Source organism: Centropristis striata, chromosome 13, assembly GCF_030273125.1.
Source record: "Centropristis striata isolate RG_2023a ecotype Rhode Island chromosome 13, C.striata_1.0, whole genome shotgun sequence".
Lineage (NCBI taxonomy): Eukaryota > Metazoa > Chordata > Actinopteri > Perciformes > Serranidae > Centropristis > Centropristis striata.
In genome coordinates, this window is record NC_081529.1 from 18,031,938 (window position 1) to 18,054,414 (window position 22,477).

At 40.1% G+C, this 22,477-nt stretch overlaps 2 protein-coding genes across 2 annotated transcripts in view; both read right to left on the minus strand.

Moving 5' to 3' along the window:
• Positions 1-6,346, minus strand: part of mrc2 (mannose receptor, C type 2) — a 31,423-nt gene extending 25,077 nt beyond the window's left edge. Inside the window, exon 1 of the mRNA XM_059347355.1 lies at positions 6,009-6,346. Within this exon, the coding sequence (XP_059203338.1) occupies positions 6,009-6,135 (127 nt within the window). The 5' untranslated portion in view covers positions 6,136-6,346. The remainder of the gene's footprint in view (positions 1-6,008) is intronic.
• A 2,589-nt stretch (positions 6,347-8,935) lies between these two features.
• Positions 8,936-22,368, minus strand: tlk2 (tousled-like kinase 2). Its single transcript, XM_059347356.1, has 21 exons — positions 21,669-22,368; positions 20,521-20,603; positions 18,964-19,041; positions 18,797-18,866; positions 18,663-18,706; positions 18,388-18,486; positions 16,985-17,086; positions 16,667-16,759; positions 16,350-16,460; positions 16,085-16,221; positions 15,235-15,387; positions 15,068-15,134; positions 14,861-14,958; positions 14,687-14,768; positions 14,034-14,125; positions 13,793-13,882; positions 13,453-13,622; positions 12,268-12,406; positions 11,252-11,363; positions 10,427-10,534; positions 8,936-10,183 (listed from the first exon to the last, which is right to left on the minus strand). The coding sequence occupies exons 2-21, from the start codon at positions 20,599-20,601 to the stop codon at positions 10,010-10,012; spliced, it is 2,100 nt and encodes a 699-aa protein (XP_059203339.1). The 5' UTR covers positions 20,602-20,603; positions 21,669-22,368; the 3' UTR covers positions 8,936-10,009.
• Positions 22,369-22,477: the final 109 nt, after the last annotated feature.

The window sequence follows — 22,477 nt, forward strand, 5'->3', positions numbered from 1 at the left end:
CTGTGCTGCTTTTATAGACACAGAGACAATAGAGTCTCATCAAGAGCCCCATAAAACCCCCTGTAATCTTGAGGAGACGACAAACACGCCCCTCTTCTCGCTCTCAGCCTCTGTGGTCGAGTTTCTCAGAAGCAGTGTTAGCTCATTTGGTCGGTAGCAAACAGACACGGAGGCACAGCGGTTCAGCGCAAGTTTGAAACTTCTCTGTACAGTGTAATCACATATAATCACCACCCTGCTCTTTTTATAAAGCTGTCCTCTATATATCTTACAGTAACACCCACCTGTTAGGCTTGTTTACTGCTACTTCATTGTTTTGAATCAAGAGAGATTCACCCTTAAATCTTCACTACATCTAAATATTGCTCCAGTGAGCACAAAAAGGCTCAGTAGGTCTGGGCGATATGAAGAAAAGGGTCATCAGTAATGTGGATATAAAGACTAAGTCAGTTAAGGCAAATAACAGAACAGCTAGAACGATCTGGTAAATAAGGAAAACTTTATCACTTTACTGTAATAAACCTTTAAAACCAGGAAATGTTACAAAAGCCAAGTTAAGAAATTATTAGAGGTTCGAGAAAAAAAAGTAAAGCGATATTTTGCGTGGCGACATTCTATCGATGCATGGCCACCAAGTATCGAGCGGCAGGCCGTCAGTATTTTCGCAGTTTTTTTTCTGGTGGTTGTAGCGGGCTCACTTTTATGAATATACTGGAGAAGTTGTCAAGATAATGCTGCAAAGTTCGGCTTTTTTAATGTTTCATTCAAAAAGATTCAGAGCAGTGAAGCTTATAGTTTTTGAAAGTTTGATAAAATGCTGCAGTTGTTGTCGTCCATACATGTTTGATATCAGTTGAGTTCAGTTTGACTGAATACTTTGTTGGTCAGTCTGTGGGTTTGACTCTCATTGTGGCGAAATAAAAAGACTGAAGTGAGATGAATAGACTGAGAATTTTCTCTTATTTGACAAAACAATTCTTGATTGAATTTAATTTTGCGGAAACAAATGCAGTTAAACAATTAAATCACAATATATTACATCACAATACTCACTCATATCGCAAAATGCTTAAAATCGCAATAATATCGTATCATGACTCAAGTATTGGGATAGAATTGTATCATGAGGACTCTGCTGATTCACACCTCAAGAAATTATGATGTCCAAAATCTAAACATATATATAAACACATATATATATATATATATATATATATATATATATATAAACACATATATATATATATATATATATATATATATATATATATATATATATATATACACACACTTTATGTATATTGCCGAGTATCACATGTCATTTTCCGGATGAACTGATTCATCAATTGGATTTTTTTTTTTTAAAAAGGCCAGAAAATCTGAAAAATGTCCATTACAACATCCCAAACCTAGTGGTCGCAGTAACTATAAGGATGCCACCCCAGAAGTGATGGTACAGAGTGTAGGAGCAAAGGAGAAGTGAGGATAACGAGTATAAAAGCAAGAAGTGAAGATACAGAGTATAAAAGCAAGAAGTGAAGATACAGAGATACAGATTTAAGCCAATACCGATCGATACAGATACATATAAGATATGCTAATATCCCAAACATTGATCTGGCTCTAATCCTAACCTTACTGAAGTAGTTTTGTTGCCTAAACCTCAGGAAGGATTTTAAGGGTAGGAACAAAGGGCAAATGTGGGTATTCCGTTTTAGTAGAAATGTCATGTGAACAAAACAGGGGAAAAAAGCTGATATTTCGGCGGCCTAATGTTGATGTTGATGCTTCATTTGGTTGTGATTTGCCATTAAAAAGAAGAAGCAAGTGTTATTTCCTGTAAGTGTGCAGAAGCCAATTTAAGACAGCACTGCCTTGTCAAAATAAGACATGAGGTCACTACATGAAAGTGTGCTCATGGGAATATCTGAATAGAGAAAGTATTGGTTTACTGTCAACCAAGACAAAGAAAACCAGCATTTGTGAAGACAGAATTGGTGATATTTTTTTTGTAGTTTTTACTTCTGTCAATCGACCAATGCTTTCATCTCTAAAGAACTCACAGATTATTTTGCATTAAGCCCTCAGGATAGTTCATATAAACCCCTCAGTGACAGACTGGTCCTCAGTTCTCTGCTGTAACTCATCTCTACTCTACAATTACAGTGGGATGTCTACCACAACAGACAATAAAATGCTGATCCACTATAATCTCAGCTCAGGATTTAGTTACACTTGTGACTGCGACTAAAAAGCCTTATAGATACTTGAATAGCCGGTGTTACACAATGCTGACTTGTTAACGAGGCTTACATGCCAATAAATCAGTCTGATGCCATTTTGTGATTTTCACAAAAAGAATTAAAGCCATTTTTAAATAGACCACAGTGTGAGCTCGTACAGTGCCTGTGGGAAGATTTTCACACCAGAACAAGCCCGGTAAGAATCAGCATTACATGTGTTGAATTCACTTCTGTATATGCATATAAGCTCAGTGTTAATATGATATGGTATATGAGAAGTTTTAGAGCTGCTAGACAACCTGAAGCTGCAGCTCCAGACAGCAAGAAGCAAATCCAAAAAAAAAAGAAGTTTTAATTCCAGTCTGGAGGCAACACAACTGGATGTTTGATGTGAGAAAACTCCGGGCAATCAGAGAGAGTGCAGAATTCCAGATTAACTTTAAGCCATTGAGCCCTGTGAAAGCTAAGCCACAACAGCTCTCCTGCTGTGATCTCATCCTCTTCTTTGCCCTGTCACCCCTCTTTTTCAAACGCTCAAGACAGTTTCCTGCTGAAGAGAGAGGCTGAAACTCACAGCCAGCGACACTCGCCAAAGAGCCGCACGCTTTCCCAGAACCTCCACCTCCTCAATTCGGTCATCGGTTGGACCAGGTTTGAGGATACTTGCAAACGTGGGTGACAGATCAACAGCAAGTCTTGGCTTGAGACATCATGAGTTCAACAAACTTCTCCATATCTCATTGTTTGCTGGAGTGTGACTCACTGCAGCTGCCAGATAAAACTAAATGGCCAAATTTCTTTCACATTCATTTGTTATATATCTGAAGATCTAGGTTGAGGTTTGAGCAGAAGGTTTTTCCCATAACCTCTCTTTTATTTTTACAGATGTGTGAGATTAAAAAAACACAGGCCTTTAACTGCCCAATGTGATAAAATGGCAACCAACAAATAGGCAGGAAATTCCAGCCTGCTGTGTTTGTTTCTTTGGTGTTTTATGGTGGTCTGGCCTCTGAAGCAACCCAAACTGTGGATAGGTCTAAACTCATCCCAGAAGCATGGGAGAGCAGAGGGAGAGACAGACAGGGGGTATCGGGAAAAACTGAGGAGCAGATTTGCTTCTTGCAGACACACTCAGAAAAAAGAAGCTAACGGGAACCTCAAGTAAAGTGTGTGTCAAGTTTAGAAAACAAAGCAAGAATGAGTGCAAACTTTATATCGTTCCCACACTTATGCACGCTATAATGGAGGTACAAACTTATCACAGTTTAGGTTTAACTGTTAAAATCATAACAATTGAGTGTGTATATTTATATACAAGTACTGTACAAGTATTTCCATTTTATGTAACTTTATACTTCTACTCCACTACATTTTAAGGCAAATATTGTACTTCTTACTCCACTACATTTAGCTGACAGCTTTAGTTTTCTTTTCAGGTTGAGATTTAATATTAAAAATGAATTTAAAGCAATTAGACATTTTTTAATTAAACCGTATAGCAGTATATTAAGTAGTTAAAATTAGTCCTATTTTTTACAAAATGAAAACACTGCTTACATAAATGCACCAATACAAATATTCAAATAATATATTTGGAACATATAAAACAATCTGAGAGGGTCCAATCTGCATAAAGATTACTTTTACATTTGATACTAATTTTGATGCTGATACTTTTGTTCTTTTACTTCAGTAAATTTTGAATGCAGGACTTTTTATTTTTTGGTAATAAATCTATTGAATATTCTATCTTAAATCATAGATAAGATATGCATGCTATAGTGGGTAAAGGAGAACAGTGCTCAAATTAATTTTGATGAGTATTTTGTGTGAGATCAGGCACAACTTTGCTCTGAAGTTTAGCACCAGAGACGACCACCACAAAGCTGAATCTGTCGCCACAGATAATAATCTTACTTTGAAATCCAATGACATGTTAGCCTGAACTTTCATGCTCAGACAGTTTCATTGCAGTTCTGCCAATAATGAATCAGAGGGGGGATTTCCTATAAATCATGGAGCATCCCTGTCACTCCGTTTCTTTTTTTCCTTTATTGATTCTTCGTGTTGTGGTGACAATACATGGCACAGAACAGCACAAACCTAATTTCTCATGACAATTCAGTGCATGAAAGTTCCTGACAACATGCTCAACTGTTCCCAATCAAAGATATTTCCAGTGTTAAACTCTGGTGGCTGGAAATGGCAAAAACAACAATCCACAGAACAAAACCAAAATGACAGCATTTCATAAAACAAATCAACAATGATTATTTCCCCCCTTAGATCCATCTGCAGCTTATCCATTTGGTCCAAAAGTGATTGAAAAGAGATTCTAAACTTTGGTGGATTTGATGGCAGATGGGTGCCAGTCATTTTAAAATTAAGAAACTAAGCCTCTCCAAAAACAAGAGCTCCAGGTTATTTAGGTTGTGTATCTTGTAGTTTATTGTTAGATGCGAGTATAAGAGTGTAAACCTACACAATCTAAGTATCTTATTCAAACCAGAAGAGGTAAATGAATGTTTTAAGAAGCAGTATGGTGTTCTGAATGTGGCATGATTAGACCAGAGAATCCAATGCAATGTGTTAACTTTGAAAGGGACAGTTCACCTCAAACAAAATCACATATGTTTCTCATGTAGTGCCATTCATCACTCTCACTTGTTTTGTTTTGTGTTCCCAAGTGTTAGAGATATCTGCCATAAAGATGTCAGGCTTCTGTCTGATATAGTGAAACTATATGACACTCTGTGGAGCTCAAAGGGCAAAAAACACCTAATTTAAACAACTCAACAGCTCTGTCTCTTTCCAGAAATCATGACCCAGTTACTCAAAATAATCCACAGACCTTGTTGTTTCTGAACTATTATAGTTCCTACATGAAGCTATGCACAACACCTGGTATTTCTTTTTGTACAAGTCAAACAGAATGAAAATGAAATGATGGGTAAATGTGGTGGTTAATAAGTTATATTGTGATAGGTTAGTTTCCCCAAAGTGTACAGTATTTACAGTTAAATGATTTGCTATATATTATTGCCCAAAAAAATAAAGCTGCTTAATAACCCGTGTTGCAAGTCCACTTCAATCAAAGCTACATATAACATTATAGTCCAACTGGTCAACTCTGATTTCCAGAAGCAGAAACACTGGAAACATCATTATGTGCTCAAAAAGATAGCAAAAAATAAATAAATCCATAAACATTGAATTTAATCTTAACTTGACATGGTTTAGGTGGATCACACTCCACAGCATCCCATAGCATGTAAAGGCCTAGCAGCAGCTCAGCTCCGGACTGAATGTGTTAATTGCTGCCTGTAACAGGATGCAAAGGTCACATCTGCCCTCAGGGTGCCAAATGAAGCGTCACTGCACGTCAGTTTTACCATGCAGCCCAAAAAAACCACAAGATACAAAAATAGAACAACAAAACCAAAAAGGTGCGTTTCTTTGCGGCTTTAAATAAACTTAACACGTGAATAAAAATCACAATAGAGACAGTACGCCAGCAGCCGCTTCCCTCCTCCCCCAGTTTCTCTCCACATCTGGTTCCACTCACTGCTCGGACTTTTGGTTCGTGGCATACCGACGCACCAAATCCAGCATACGCAGGAATATCTGCCACTATCTGCTTTCTGGTGCACTTTAGCACCTACAAGTCGTTACCAAAACAAAAGCATGCACAAAACGTGAAGCGTCGGCGCCGTTTTTCGACTTTTACATCAATGAAATTAAGCGAAAGTTGAAGTTTTTCCTCACCCGTAACGCTCCTCTTCAGTTCCAGACTAAAGATGAATAAATATAAAGTGCATTTGTAAAATATAAGTTGCCGATTTGTCCATGTTCTCCTTGAATCCGTGTTTCGGTGACGGCCGTTGCCTTGCATGCTCACAACTACAACACACGCACACACGCGCTGCAAAAAAAAAAAAAAAAAAAAACCCAAACCAGAAAAAAAAGCGAAGTCGGAGCAGCAACTGCCCCGGTGCTTTACTTTGAGGACGGAGGATGCAGAGTTGGTGGCGAGTTTGACCGCTAGAGCTCCGTCTGCCTCAGTCAGAGCACAGCGGAATGAATGGAGCCGCGTCAACAACGTGTGTGTGTGTGTGTGTGTGTGTGTGTGTGTGTTTCCCAACATGAGGTCCGGGGACCTCCAGGCGCCTGTTAGAGGACCCCCAAGAGACACAAAGTATACAGAGGATTGGTGACACTAAAATAAGCCAGTAAGTAAATGGCTATATAAATAAAAAGTCTTAAAAAAAAAACATTCTTATAGCTTTAAGGAAAAGTAAAATACATAAAAAAAAAAAAAAAGTAATTCTCATAGCAGTCAGGAGAAAGTAAAATAGCCTAAATAAATAAAAAAATGTAATACAATAAGTATCATAAAAGGAGTTACAATATTATAGCTGTCAGAAAACCCCCCCAAATAATCTAATAATTAAAAGAAAAAAGAAATATATATATATATATATATATATATATACACACACACACACTATCTGGCTTTATAAAAGCCAGTCTTATACCAGTCAGGAAAAAGTTAAATAAACAAATACATTTTTAAAATAGTGCCAAAATAAAATGTAAAATCCACCTATTTAGAGGATATTCAAAAAGTATACAAGTTTACATCCTAGTAATTTATTTTTTCAAAAAGTAGTAGTAGTAGTCCTCCTTTTATTATCTCTGCGTTAGAGATTATGTTTTCGGATTAACTTGGTTTTTGTTTGGCAGTAGGATTACATTACTGGCCTGAACCCAATCACAGGGCGGATATACGTATTTTTCACTTTCTTTAACAAGGTTCAAACAGCTTTTTCAGAGTAAGATTCAGGCACTTTCAAGGTGCTTAACCTAAAAAGTTTCCTTGCTCATTTGATAATAAATGTAACTTAAAATTATGAAAAAAATGTGCAGAAATTATTTATACCGACAGAAATCAACGTATATAAACATTTTTATTTTACCAGCTGTTAATGTTATATTACCTGTGATTATACATTTTAATCATGATTATTTCAAGTTGAGCCTTGGTGATGGTCTTTGCTGTGCTCTTCTGGTTTTTAGAGTTTTGTCTCTTTTGTGCAAAAAGTTCAATAGGACTTCATGTTAAGCTTTTTTGGTTTTATTTACAGGTGTGTCTTTTTGGTCACAGATACACAAAGGTGGGGACACTGGTGTGGTGAGCACTGCTGACTGGTTGTCGGGATGAGGAACATCACCTCTCTGGTGGGGAAAGAACCAGAGCTGTTCCAACTATACTTGACCTTACCTGACTGGAGGTGCGCGGAAGAGAGGCGCCCTGCAGGAGTGGAGATGAGGTGGTTAAGCTCCTCAGAGGAAAGGCAAGAGGTGTGGATGCAATACGTTCTGGGATGTGGAAGACTCTAAGTTGGGGATTTTCCTGAATGGGATCTCAAAGTGCAGACAATGTGGTTCCAGTGGCTCTATCACGATGTGACCTTGCCTTCAGCACATACTGTGGCCCTTTGCAGTCGAATTGGGATGAGAATCACCGTACCTCGAAAAACGGTGGATTTCTCCCTTTGGGTTCAGAGAGAGTTGCTGCGAAGGAGTTCCAGTAGCTTGGGGGTCTTGTTCATAAACTAGGGGGTTAAATGGAGCGTGAGGTTGACAGGTGGATTGATGCGTCAGCAGTGATGCAAGTGGTGAACCAGAACGGGAAGCGGAGTCGGAAGGCTCACATCATGTTCCAACTCTCATCCACGGTAATAAGTTTTGGGGTGTGACTGAAAGAATGAGATTGCAAGCAGCTGAGATGAGTTTCCGCCAGAGGGGGATTAGGGCAAGGAGCTCAGATGTCCGGAGGGAATTCAGGCGAGCCACTTCTCCTCTATGTCAAAAAGAGCCATTTGATGTGGTTGGGGCATCTGATCAAGATGCCTCCTGGGCGCCTTCCTTTGGAGGTTTTCCGGGCATGTCCGACTGATCGGTAGTTCAGACCCAGAACATGCTGGAGACATATTTTATCTGTTAGAGAAGTTAGATTGTTGCTGGGGAGAGGGAGATTGTGACTACTTTGCTTTCAAAGCTGTATAAAATGAAAGCATGGACGAATCGATTTGACAGCCAAAAGCTGATGTATCCTGATCCATAAACATGTACCGTAAGTGTCAAGAGAGAGCTATACAGAAAGAGGACAAAAATCAATGCTTGAGGTTCGCTCCACGGGCGAGTACATGGGCAAGTATTCAATTTGTGGAGTTTCACATCGCAGTTGTTCGCATTGTGTCTTTTATCATTCAAAATGCCACCACAGAGACAAAAGAGCCTCCTGAATATCGGCTTTTAAAGTGGTGTTTGTATTAGTTTTGTCCTTCACCTCCTAGTGGCCCTATGGGGGGAAACTAATATCAGCTGCTTGCAATCTCATTCTTTCAGTCCTCCATTTATAAATGAGAAAGCATTCATCATGATGCTTTCTGGCCTTTAACGAGTTGCTTGTTCCATTTATCAGAGAACATAACTTAACGCTAGCTAGGTGAGGCTGAAGATATATTTGATTTTAGTCTAGAAAGACCATAACAATAATTACACTCTGAAAGGTGAAAAAAACTAATAGACATAATACTACTGACTACAGTTAATCAAGGTTATTCCACAATGACAGCAATGATGGTTAATGCAGTCAGACAGAAGCCCAGAACAAACACATTTTAACCAATAGTATTTAATGGTTTATGCAACTCTCTGCTAAGGCCCAATCTCCCCCAACAGTACTATTAGGTAAACCAGTCCCTTGCATTTTATTGGCCAAAAATAAATTCAAACATACCTAAATAAATATGTGTGTTTATGGTAGGGGGTCAATCAAAACAATAACAGTTCTAATTAAAAGGCAACTTGAAAAACAACAGTTTTCTCCATAAAACTGGTTAAAATTGAAAAGTTTTTTAAAAAAAATGTAAAAGGGGTCATTTCTCAACAGCTTCCACTTCATATCAAGTAACACGACTCTAAAACCTTTCATTATAAAAACAGAGGTGGAACACTGCCACCAGCTGGAAGTTCTAAGCTTTGGTCACAGTTTGACGAGGAGACGAGGGAGAGGGGAAGGGGAATAGTAGCTTCTGTCCCTCCTTGTCACAAAATATCTAGGTCTGGAATTTAAGCGGGGCAGGGGATCCCAGAACAGTGGGTTGGGTGACATAGTGCCATAGATGTTTAGGGTTCAATACAATAATGGGCCAGACTGGTTCTCTCAATTGAATTCAGGGAGATGAGAACAAACAAAATGTTTGAGCTTGGGAGTTCAGACTACCTTGGACCAGAATGGCTCATGCATGGGTGTGTGTGTGAGTGTGTATGGGTATGAGGCCTTCCACAGTCCTTTCCATCTGGCTGAAGCAGTTCTAAACTTCTTTTTATTTTCTCTTTTTAAGCAGAAAAGAAAAATCCCAAACACTGAACCCCACTTTTCACTAACACAGTGCCAAACCTCGCCCCTTTACTGCGTGAGTTGTCCAGGGCTTTGACCCCCAGAACAATGCCACCTCTTTGAGAAAGGAGGACAGGTAGGCTGGGATGGGTAGACATGAGAGGGGTGAAGAGTGACGTGGGTCTCCCTTCCCAACCCGTCCATGACATCTCACCCACCCCTTGCCGTCATCTGACCTGTTTCTCTTTCTCTTCATGGCAAGGCGGGATGCTGTCGGGAGGGAGGACACAACGTGGCGTCGCCCCCGCCCCACCCCAGTCCCCCAAACGGTTCAGTCAGTCAGTTAAGAGGCATCGGCTCAGTTTGAGGCGCTGCTGTTGGAGGAGCTGGATGTGGAGGCCACGGCCATGCCCGAGGTGCCCGAGGAGGCCACCGACTTGCGGATGTGGGGCAGGAGGAAGGGGTCACTGGCCAGCTGGTGCACGTCGATGCGGTCCTCCTTACGGTAGACTAGACAGCGCCTTATAAAGGCCTGGAGGAAGGCAGAGGGAGATTAGAATGACTGATGAAATACAAATCTGAGGCGCTGATATCAGGCAAAGCAATATTTTGGTAAAAAGATAAGAAGCTCATAAATATACATACATTAAAAATTGAAAAAGAAAACAAAACCTTAAACTATGCATGTGAACATGAGGAGTAACAGCATAAAGAGAGAGTGTTTGGTTTTATTGTACATCTTTGACCTCCACAGTGAGGCGATAGAGTCAAGTACCTTAGCTTCAGGTGTGACTACTGGTTTAGGGGGAAACTGCACATCTGTTGCCTTCAGTATGGTGTTCTCCTGCAGGATGTCCTGCTGGGACTGGTTGTGGCCAAAGGGCTAAAGAGCAGAGAGAAAAGACAAATTAAAACATTCATGCAACCCAGGGAAATTATCCCTATTCCATTTGATTGACTTTGTCACCGACTTAATAGCTTAAATGTCTTATTGCAACATATTTCACAAGGTATTCTCATAAACGGCATCGTATAATTTCTTACAAAAACATATGCAATGTTTTTTTAAGTATATGATGCTCTTGATTACCTTTCAATGCATATATTCTCTCGCAAAATTATTTCACTCTAGCTATTTTCAGTTTTGTTATCTGTATGATCTTGCATGTTGTGTCTGTTTTTGTTGAGTAAACCAATAAAAAAAGTTGGGGGGGGGGGACTAAAAAAAACATGTAATGTTGTTATGTGATGGTTGCAGTTTTAAACGTGTTGTAACACAGAACTACTTGGTTATATTTAGGCAACAAAACCACTTCTGGTTAAGAACAGGGTTAGGCTTAAAATAAGTACTTCTATACAAAATGACTGGATGCAGTTACATCACTGATGTATAACATGAGTTAAGAACAGGAGACAAACACCAGTTTCCTGGGTCAAAGCCCTAGCTGTGTGCCATACACCTCATATCCTGTCTACCCCTGATGCATCTATGCATCTATATTGTTGGATAGCTTCCAAATTCAGTGCATTACGTTTTGTAGAAATAACGAGGAACCGTTCATGACAACAGCCTGTATTTTCTGCAGTGTGCGTCTCCTACCTTGCGACCGTACAAACACTGGTAGAAAATGACTCCCACGGACCACACGTCCACCTTGTTGGAGATTTTGGGTGGTTCCTTCCCAACCACGAAGCACTCTGGGGGCAGGTACCTAAAAAAAAAAAATGGGAGGGCCACATTAATATGAATCAGTTTCAAAACAAGAAAATTATAATGTCGAGCTTCAAGCTGCATTCTGTAGTTGTGACATGAAAACAGCGAACAATGTGAACGAGGTTGATCCTCAATGAAAAACAAGCTTTATATTGGCATCAAGAAAACAACTTAAGCAGATACTGATTACAATCACATGTTTATTGTTACTTTTGAATATTCACGTGTTAATAAGTCTGATACTTGCATGTTTTATGAATTCTCCTGCAAAATGTGTGAGCCATAAAACTGTTGTGCCTGCAGTGCTGCTTCTGGGAAACTAGAGCCAATCCAGTGTGCTGTCAGACATAGTAACCATGTATGACATTGCTCTGTGTGCCAAGCCCTAAAACTCACTGCTGCAGCATTTTCCAAAGCAATACAAAGGGAATTCCATCATTTATATTTACAGATATATTAGATATGGTCTATATTATTTTTGCATTGTGTAGCAAGGTTGAAAGTGTTAAGTTGGGAAGGTGCTGAAACCCAAAGAGTCATTCATCACAATACAAATTTTCTATTTTGCACTTTGTACACCTTTTTTTTTTATTTCTTTACATAATTCCCAAAAAGTTTGAGGTGTTTTTGCTAAAACACTCACTTCCCACTTTAGATTCTGTCATTTTGTTTTTTTCCTCTACAGCATAAAAAGCCTCCACACAGCAAAATGATGACTTTTACTTTGTAACGCAGTGCGCTGTGGCAAGGCAGGCATAAAGAAATATTTCAGCCATGACTCCCGAATATAAATTTGACCCTTGAGGACAAACGCTTGGTCATAAAAATAAACAGCACGATTCATTATATCACAGATGGTGGCACCCCTGCAGCACGGTGGCAGCTTCCAGTGTAAATCTCACCAGTATGTCCCTGCTCCCTGCGACGTCAGCTCCATCCCGTCCACTGAGTTGTAGCTGTCATCATCCATAATCTTCGACAGGCCGAAGTCTGTGATCTTGATCTCCCCGCAGGCGGTGCCGTTCACCAGAAGAATGTTACCTGAGTGAGGGGAGGAAGGGATTTACGAGCATGAAAGAAAATATCTGCATAGTTCAGATTTACATTTACATTTTGAGACAAACATGACACTTATAATCCGGATGACTCAATTCTGTTGAATGCACCAATTAAACACGATCAGACAATCTTAATGAAATAATGGACAGCCACTGGATTCAAGATATATCATAACTATAAGGAGTAGGGATGGGCGTTTGGAAGAAACCTGTCAACTCGAGCATCTATAACATTAATGATCAATTAATTCATTAATAGCTATGTTTTTATATACTCCAGTATGTATAAAACATGCATACATGCGCAAAATAAAATACATTTTATTTTTGATAACGGATACTTTTACTTCCTGTCTAAAACTAACTCAAGTTAGATTAAACTGTAAAGATAACATCAAGGAGTTCAATGTTTTAGCCCCCGAAGAGGCATGAAGTTAGTTTTCACAGTAATCTTGCATATATAAATGTGTTTTGTGTTCAAACAAGTTTTTGATAAAATTAAACCTAGTAATTCATGCTAGCAAGATTTGATACAGTAAGCTAGTTTTGCTCCCAATGAATACTCTTGTATTTCTGTATGTTTTATAATTGTTATTGCAACTTTCAGTTTGCAAACTGTAGCTTTATCCAACTTAATTCTCAGCTCATTGGCTTATTGGCGTAAGGCCGCAGAACTGAACGATCGGCAGTGTTTCAGTTAAGTGAGTACTGACACACAGTCAGAGATGAAAATAAAAAAATACACAGATCAATTAAAAATTCCATGTGAATGATCAAATTCTTAACGACCATTAATCAATAATCGATTAATTATTACCATCCCTAATAAGGAGCCCAAAAATTGTTTTGTGTTTGCACATTAAGCTGCTTGTAAATAATAAATGTTAAACACCAGAACAAAAATAATCATTTATGTAGTTGTCGTGGGCAAAGTGTTAACCAGCACTTTTACTGATTTACTTTAAAGTAGAACTGCCGAAAGAAAACTGTGACAAGGTCATATAAGCTTGTGAAGTTTAAGAGACCTACCAGGTTTAAGGTCGTAGTGGATAATGGGCGGTCTGATCTCATTGAGGTACTTCAGGGCGTTAACAATCTGCATGATGATGGAGCGGCCCTCCTTCTCTGACATGAGCTTGTGCTGCTTCAGGTAGAAGTCCAAGTCGTTGCCCTCGCAGTACTCCAAGACTGTGCAGAACCTGCTCCGAAACAAGGAAAAGTCCTTAATCCACGTCAGCAGGATTCATTACAGCAAATTTAAACAACGTTAAGGCTCTAAATATTGATAACTGGCTCCAATTAAACATAATCTGCACAAACATGAGTATATGTGAAAGACACACGTTTGTTTAAAAAAGAAATAACTTACGAGTCAGTGTCAAGCGAAAAGTAGTCGTAGAGTTTAACTATTCGTGGGTGGTCCAGCTCTTTATGGATTCTATATTCTCTGCACGCGTGTCTGAAACAAAGAGCACATCCAACGTTTACACCATTGGTTTGAGATGTGGTTATTACACAGTGAATCTGATGGGTTCATGAATAATGAAAGGACCATCATTTATAGCCACTGCAAATACAGTAGTATTTCATTAAAATTGCATAGGACTCACTTGTGATAATTTTCCTTTTTCTCGTCCCTCCAGTTCTTGTTTAACTGGTGGATTTTGACCGCAGCATACCTTTGCTCTGTTAAGTCAAAGGCCTGGAAAATAAATGTCTCGTATTAGTTAGGAACTGCTTTTGGCACCACTTTCTTTTAACTGCAGCGAGGCTCTTGCTTCACATTAAATGGCTGTGTTCATTCATCATTTTTACAGCGATGACAGCAGATTCTTGGAACAACTCTCACATTCTGGCACAATCATTTACTTGGAGATGCTGATGATGTCAACTTAGTGTAATGTAATGAAACACGCATACTGAATATTTTCCAAAGTATGCACAGCACAGCCACTTAAGTTTGTTTTCACCAGTTTAACACCACAATCAGTGACCTCAGAAATTACCACAGACTTGAATAAACATCACAAAATCACTCTTAAGAAGTAGAGAATGGGCAGTTATTGCAAGGCTCACACCAAACTGTGAGGAAAAACTGTAGTAACTGAGTTATAATGCTGCTCAGTCTCATACACAGGATGTTTGAGGAAAAGTCTTCACTACCTTAATTCAAAAATCGAGACTGGAATGTCTTTATAGTGTATAAACTATTATGGAAAAGAAGTGGGTCTGCCTTAACAGGAGAAGATAACGTTTCTCTCACCTTGTAAACTTCACTGAAACCTCCCCGTCCAAGTAAATGGAGCAGCAAGTATCTGTCATTTAGCGTGGGGTGATCTTTGAATCTGCACAGGGTGACAAATAATTCATGTTATGCAACTGAACAGGACAAGGACAAATCGAAAAGAACCATATAAAAAAAAAAGAGAAATCGTACTGAGAATTATCCTCATTGTGGATCCTTTTCAGCTCGCGAATGTGCAGGTTTCGCACTCGCTCCAACCTCTCCAGCTCAGCCTGGATCTCTGCTTCCTCCTACATGGGACAAAAATATATATATATCAAATTCTGCAGATACCAAATTAACTTAAAAATACAACACAATAGACATGGTAATCTAAAACAAAAACACATCAGACATTACCTTCTTAAGATGGCCTAGTCTTAGCTTAAAGATTTCCTCTTGCTCGTGGTACTCTGCCTGCGATAACCTGCAAGGACAGAGGGCAATCATGGGTAACTGCGATCATGCATGCAGGGGAAAACAGCTGGTACGAAAGAGAACATAAATAACAAAGAGAGGAATCGTACGTTTCACTTTCCGTTCCATTGGTTTTGCTTTTGCGTTTGTTTTGCTCCAGGCTCGGAGGTGGAGTCTGAGCCATGGAGGGCGGCTTGCGTTTGGCCAGCAGCTTCCTCTGTCTTTCAATGTCCTCTCGCTGGGAATTGATTCGCTCTTGTTGTCTGAAAATAGACGACACAAAGCAATGACATACAGACCTCATGCATTTACCAGTTTGTGTGTGATCGACTGTAAGCATTCTGGCTTCATTGATTTTTATGTATAAAGCATATTATTCTGCATTCAGTATAGAGGTGGAAATCCCCAGAGGTCCCACGATACGATTTTATCCCAATACAATTTCATGCGAATTAACTATTTAAGTGCAAATTCGATCCAGAATTGTTGTCAAATAAGAGAAAATTCTCAGTCTATTCATCTCACTTCAGTCTTTTTATTTCTCCACAATGAGAGTCAAACCCACAGACTGAGCAACAAAGTATTCAGTCAAACTGAACTCAACTGATATCAAACATGTATGGATGACAACAACTGCAGCATTTTATCAAACTTTCCTCAACTTTAAGCTTCACTGCTGTGAATTTTAATGAAACATAAAAAAGCCTAACTTTGCAGCATTATTTCGACAACTTCCCGAAATGATATCCTGACCTATAGATTCCTTAGATCTTTTAGTTTGATATGATGTGAGGCCGATACAGCCTGCGGAAAATACTAATGCTAAATATCAATGTAATATTGTCACTCAAAATATTGCGGTATTGATTTTTTCCCCCACCTCTAATTCAGTGCCACACACACATTTGTAATCTTAAAGTTAAAAGGATACTCTTAAAATTAAAACATGAAAGTCCTCACTTGATAAGGTTTTGGAAGGCATATCCATCGGTCCACTGCTCAGTGAAAGAAGCTCCATGTCGCACCGTGGTGAAGTGACCCAGTCGAAGCCGGTCCTGCATGCTTTTGTCCCGGCACGCCATCTTCTCCTGTTTGGACTGAAGGAAGGGAAGAAATACAGGCATCAGACCAGTGCTGTTGATTCCATGTGGCTTGAATAAGCTTCTAAAACTGGTAAGATTTTTTTTTTTTTTTTAAAAGTCACAATGATATTAGATGAACGTACTTTTTCAATCAGCAGCTTCTTGGACATGGTGACACACTTATTTAGGCGTTCTTTGTATCGTTCAAGCATCCTCTGCTGTTCATCAATCTGTCTCCTCAGATCGCAGTTTGCCTGGAGCAGAATATACAAACGAGCATGACAAGGTCAGGTAAAGAGAAATGACCAACGGTTAGCTTGTTTATACATGTACAGACAGAAGGAATGTGTCAACTCTAACATGCCTTGAGTGAAAAAACCAAGACAAAAAAATGTTTTCTCTCAAAATGATTAAAAATGGCAGGCAGAGTAGCAGTGATGAAATGTAATGAGATTAGTACCCGCAGCAAATCGTCTATTCGGCCCTCCTTCTTCTCCAGGTCAGAGTTCTTGTTGTTCTCCATTGCTGTTAGTTTCTCTATAGTAAGGTCAGACTACAGGGTACACATTGAGCACAAAAACAGTGTTCAGGTTAATGGTGGATCATTCTCCATCAGTTCAAAATGTAGCACAACAGGTAGTCCCATATAACAAACTCTTACAGTTTCACATTAATTGGATTACATACCAATTATTTAACAACTGCCTTTTAAATTATTATAAGAGTTAAATGCAATAAAAAACACCAGTGAACTGATGCCTGATGGCATGTCATGTACCTGTGTGGCTTTGTGGAGCATGTGAAGAGAAACAGGCTTCAGTGAACATGTCGAGTGCTCTGTGTTGGCCGAGCCTACGGAGGAAGGACTTCCCTGCTGCACCTGGGAGGGAAAAACATTTATTCTATTGAAACATTACAGACAGAGGGCTTCTTAATGAACACATTTCACCACATTTAAGAATTTATCAACACTAGCAGCTGCTAGTCACGATAAAACATAACAATCGAAAGAATTAAATTTGCATGAAAACAATGACCAATAACTGTAGCAACTCAAATAAACAAGCAGATGTATGTGAGACTTGTCACTGAAAGAACACTCAAATTTATTTCAATTACTTGAGGGCCTCCTTTTCCTCGAACATGCAAAAAAGAGAACCAAACACCGGACGTGTGCAACAGGTTCATCTAAGCTATTTTCTTTTATTACTTGACTGCCGGCATACATGTGCTCACTTTCATTTACAACACAAATTCCAAAAAAGTTGGAATGCTGTGAGATATTTTAATAAACGGAATACATATTCAATCAAATTAAAAATAAAAATCAGGACAGTTCTAATATTAAATATCTTTCCACTGTGTTCGATTGAATGACTCATTGCATTCTGTTTTAATTCATTCATGTTCTTTCACAGCGTCCAAATTTTCCAGAATCAGGGTTGTAAATCAGCATATTATTCTACTTCATTGTTCCAGAGCTTTTGAAATAACTTTTGACGTCACAAGAACTGATGCTTTGGTACCAAGTTGATGACAAAATTCTGAAACTGTGGTGGCACTCCACCACAGTTGTTGAGGATAGCAAAAAAATAAAATAGTAAGGGCCTTGTCGGGAAGTCCTTTTGTGCAAGGCGGATCATCTTAGATTAATACATTTACAAAAAACTGTACGAAAACAGTGACAATCAACTTTTCGGACGAAAGGACTTCTTACTTATCAAAGAAGAAATCAAGGTAAATAAGTTTATTTTAGATAAACGTAATATTAACAATGCAAGTGTGTTAACGTAACATTAATAATGTAAGTGTAGATTGTCAAATACATGTTACCATTGTTTGTCAAATGTTTTTGAATAAATAAGTCTATGTTCAAGTACATGGGATTTATGATTTTGTTTTGTGGCATCAAATATGGTGTAGAGAAATGTGCAATTTGACTGCTATTGGTATCTATTAAATGTATGGTGTTGTGACATCCCTAACAGGAACTTTGTACAAGTGTGTTTGAATCTGTAACTTGTGGCCAAAAATTGTTTAAAGACCACATCAGATTCTTTCCACCTAAGCAAAACTTGACCTACTGATGTTAACAATAAGTGTGGAAGAGAGAATAGCAGGAAAGAGTATTAATAGACTTTTAAGAAAGCATGAGATAGATCATAGAGCAAACATGCTCACCGTGACAGGGGGGTTGGAGAGGGAGTGTTGTGGGGAAGAGCGGACCACTGGTGGAATTCCCCTGGCAGGGCTGGTACCAGGACCGCTACCTCCCGCAAACTGACAGACACGCAAAGAGAGAAGAAAGCAGTTCAATGGAAAGACCACGGTGGTTTAAAAAGAGGGTTAGAAAGTAAGTATGAAAAGTTAATGCTGAAGCTTATTGAAGACTGCGTGCTTTGCCGGAGACACAAGAAATATTTGATAAAAACACTGAAAACTTAATTGCCACTTACCTCAAAATAATCACTAATTTTATGTCCCCTTGCACCTGCTTTACCTGGGAGAGAGACACAGGGAGTTCAGAGAGAGAGGGAGGCTGATATTTGGGAAACATAAGGAGAGATTTCTAACAGTGGACCCATCTTACCTTGGCTGCTGTCAAAATGGTCGGCTTTCCGTTTTCTCACTCTCTGGTCATTTGCTTTTTTCTCAGGAGTCTGTCAGGAAAGTAGTTTGAATCAAGCCAAGTATAATAGGGTGGCACAGAGAGATGGTTGGCAAAGAAACTTGTGTTCACTTGTAGCAGACACTAACCTCTAGCTCTTTGTCGCTGAGCGAGCCCACACTGCATAGACTCTGATTGGATGACTCATTTAGGTTCTGACCCGAGCCCTGTTAAAATGAGGTGGACATTCATAAAAAATAAATCACAAAGAGCAATTACATACAAAAGATGCATAAAACATGCAAGAGATATATTCGTAGAAGTGTGTTTATGTGTGTGCATGCACTTGTTAGAGTGAGTGCACAGAGTTGGGAAACAGAATAAAACGAGTGAGAAACTGATGAGGAGGTTTGGCTAAATACCGTCACCATTAACTTTCCACATGAATCTAGACCTGCATCAGCCCTAATGTTCGTTCCCTAGGTGATGCCTGTCAGTCAAATGAATCACATCAAAATTCAGCAGGCACTGTCCAATCAGAGAAAGATACTTAGTCATTCAGAGCACACTAGAGCTCCCTCACTGAACCCACCTAAAATGGCTGAACATTAGGCATGCTGCTGGGGATGTATTCCTCCCTCTGTCTGTCACCTTTAGATAATGTCATCCATTTTTCTCCTGTTCACCATGGTCTTAACTATTCTTTTCTTTCCTCTCACTCTCTGGAGGAAGCCAGCGAAAGATGCTTTACTTGATTTAAGAATGACAGATTGTTTTACCCCTCCCAGATATCTTGGTTGTTTGATCAGACTTGTTCAAAGGGAAATGCACTTTCCAACAATTTTAGTAGGCCCCGTCTCTTCCATTACCAAAAGGTGTGCTAGCCCTTTGTTCTCAAAGGACAACAATTCCTTTCTTTTACACCAACTCAGTGATAATAGAGAGAGCAGCAGTGCCACAGGGCTGTTCAAGGTCAAGAAAAAAAACTCTGTGCTGCTCTGTGACATTGAAGGGCTTTTAGACCACCAACCAATATTTCTTCGTAGCAATTTGTTGACACACTTCTCTCTCTCACTCCCCCCCCGTACACACATTGCATCTCTTGTAATACAGGGTGGCTGTGGCATGATGCCTTAGCAAGAACCGCCATTTTCTCTGCGGCAGCAGCCATGCCATGCTCTGGGCTCTGCTCTGCCTATGGCTGGCACGGGGCCCACTCCTGGCGCTGACTCTCGCTCCCTAACTGTTCCAAGATCACCTTCCACAAAGACGGCTCCATCCATGTAGCAAGCAAGAGGGCGGAAAGCTAAATGCTGCCTTCACTCACACCTGGTCAAGAACTATTTCTGCATTCCTCCTTTGCCTTCACTCCTCCTCCTCCCCCTACCACCCTTGTCCTGTCTGTGGCCTTTTTGGCAGGCATCACCACTTGCATATGCAGTCTCTACATCATGAGCCAGGGAGAGATGCCATATCACACTAGCCAAAAAACACAGACACAGCTCAACCTTCTCCAGAGACAGACAAAGAAAAGGAGTGGGGCCAAGCTTGTCCAGGCCAAATGGCAGAATGATACTGAGGTGGAGTGAGACAAAGAAAGAAAGATATTTACAAAAATGTGTTATCAAGAAAAATCTGTGATTACAAGTACTTCAGGAGAGGGTTCACATGCTCCACCTCAGCGACATCTGCTGTAATACACAAACCTTAGCCACGCCAACCCCGGTGAAGCGAGCCTCCAACAGCTCCTGCCGTCGGGGGTCCAGGCTATGCAGTTCTTCCATCATGGCTGCAGAGACAAGAGCACACATTAAGGAAAGTGTTGTTGGGTCTGGTATATTCAAGTGGGAGTGACGGATCACTGTTTCGAAAGGCATTGGTTGTGATGAGTCATGGCTGTTTTTAGATATATGTTAGTGGAAAATTCCTGTTCTGAGTCATCAATAAGCCTGACAATGATGTTTTCCACTATCATTGTTGTTTAGCAAGCACAAACCATGCAACTTTGGTACTCAATAAAATGCTCACACCACTAAAATGCACTAAAATATATCCAATAAACGGACACTGGATATGTATCAAGACTTGGGCCAGATGTGTAGAGTCATTGCCTGCAAAATTATAGCATCATGTGGTATCATCATGGCATTATAGGCCCAAGTTACATGGCGCTGGAGTTATGAAAGGTCAGTAATGGGGGAACTGCCAAGTATACTCACAGCAATGGAAAAGGCCACAACAGACAATAAGTGCCCAGCTTGCTGACCAGTGCAAAGGTTAATGTTTATGTTACACACCAACACTGACTGTTCTGTCTGATCTATAGCTTGCATATATTATATGAATAGTGTAACGTTATAGCAGTCATGTCCGTTTAGGGATACATTTTACTAGTAGTTATGCTTTTGGAACTTTCCCCGAGATTATACTTGCTGTAGTTAATATAACGACATGAAACATCACTGATGAATGATCAGCGAGGTAGCTAGCGTTAAATGAGCTAACAAGCCATCACTTAGCTAGCATAATGCCATCTGAGAGCTAACGGTTAGCTAGTAACAGATCTCATTTTGTCAAGTAATGAACCTAAACAGGGGGACATGTAATTAGTCGGCTCAGTAACAGTTGGCTGACTTGATAACGACTCGAAAAAGACAAATACCCAAACTACTGTCCGCCACAGTTAAATCATTTTGGCAAACACCCGTTAGACAGCTAGCGTTAGGTAGCCAACAGGCTACTCGTCTGTCAGAAAGAAGCATCTCGGCTCTGTAGTGTCAGTTGTTGGACTCATCGTCAAACAGCCCAGTCCACATATATTATGTTTTTTTCGACAACCTAACGAGATACTTACTGCAATTCAATATTTTCTCGGTCCTCCGGAGGGCCTGTTGTTAACACTGAGACCGTTCCCGTTGTTTCCCCGGTGCTCGTCAGACCCTCCCTGGCTAGGCCGCATCCACAGCCGCGACCCTCGCGTGCTGACTGTTACCGACCGAGACGCGGGACTGCGGGGTGGAGCTCACGGTAGACGACGGTGGATTCCCTCGGAGGCCTCGACAACTCCGGGTATCCCAAACCCGCCTCGCTGCGCTCCTTAAGCGGGGATCCCCATCACATCCCTCTCGTTGAGGACCATACCGTTGCCTGTGTCGGGTATCTCTTTCCACACAATGGCGACCCTCGAGATTCTGCGTTTTCCCCCCCAGGTATAAATGATGTCTTTAAACTAGCGTTAGTTACCCCTATCTTTTCCTCCCCCGGTGGTGAGATCAATTTCGGGTCCTGGCTTTCAGCTCGATCAAAACAAAGTTCGGCTCCAGTCGCCCTCCTCGCCGCAGGGAAGAAACCAATCTGTTTCGGAAGTTGTGCTGTTGCAGGCGTTTCAGTTGAATCCGGATCGATTCGGTTCGGTTCTCATGTTTTTACAATGTAAACAATAATCAGTAAAATCTCATATTTTCTCGTGAGATTGTTCAAGTATTTTCACCTTCGCTCAGTCCACGCCTGCCCCAAATCTCTTGTCTGGACCAATGGCAAATCCCTCCGTACACAATATAATTTACAGCGCCCACCCAGGCAACCACCAAAATGATCACTTATCAGAAAGTTGCCATTCCCATGATGTGGACACCCACGCACTAAATTTATATAAGCAGATTG

Bases quoted from the DNA above. Each gene is read 5' to 3' on its own strand.
- tlk2 (XM_059347356.1), bottom strand. From the start codon at position 20,601: ATGATGGAAGAACTGCATAGCCTGGACCCCCGACGGCAGGAGCTGTTG. The intron at 18,487-18,662 runs GTAAGTGGCAAT...CGTGTCTGTCAG, and splicing joins AAATTAGTGATTATTTTGAG to TTTGCGGGAGGTAGCGGTCC. The intron at 14,126-14,686 runs GTGAGAGAAACG...TTTATTTTCCAG, and splicing joins GTTTCAGTGAAGTTTACAAG to GCCTTTGACTTAACAGAGCA.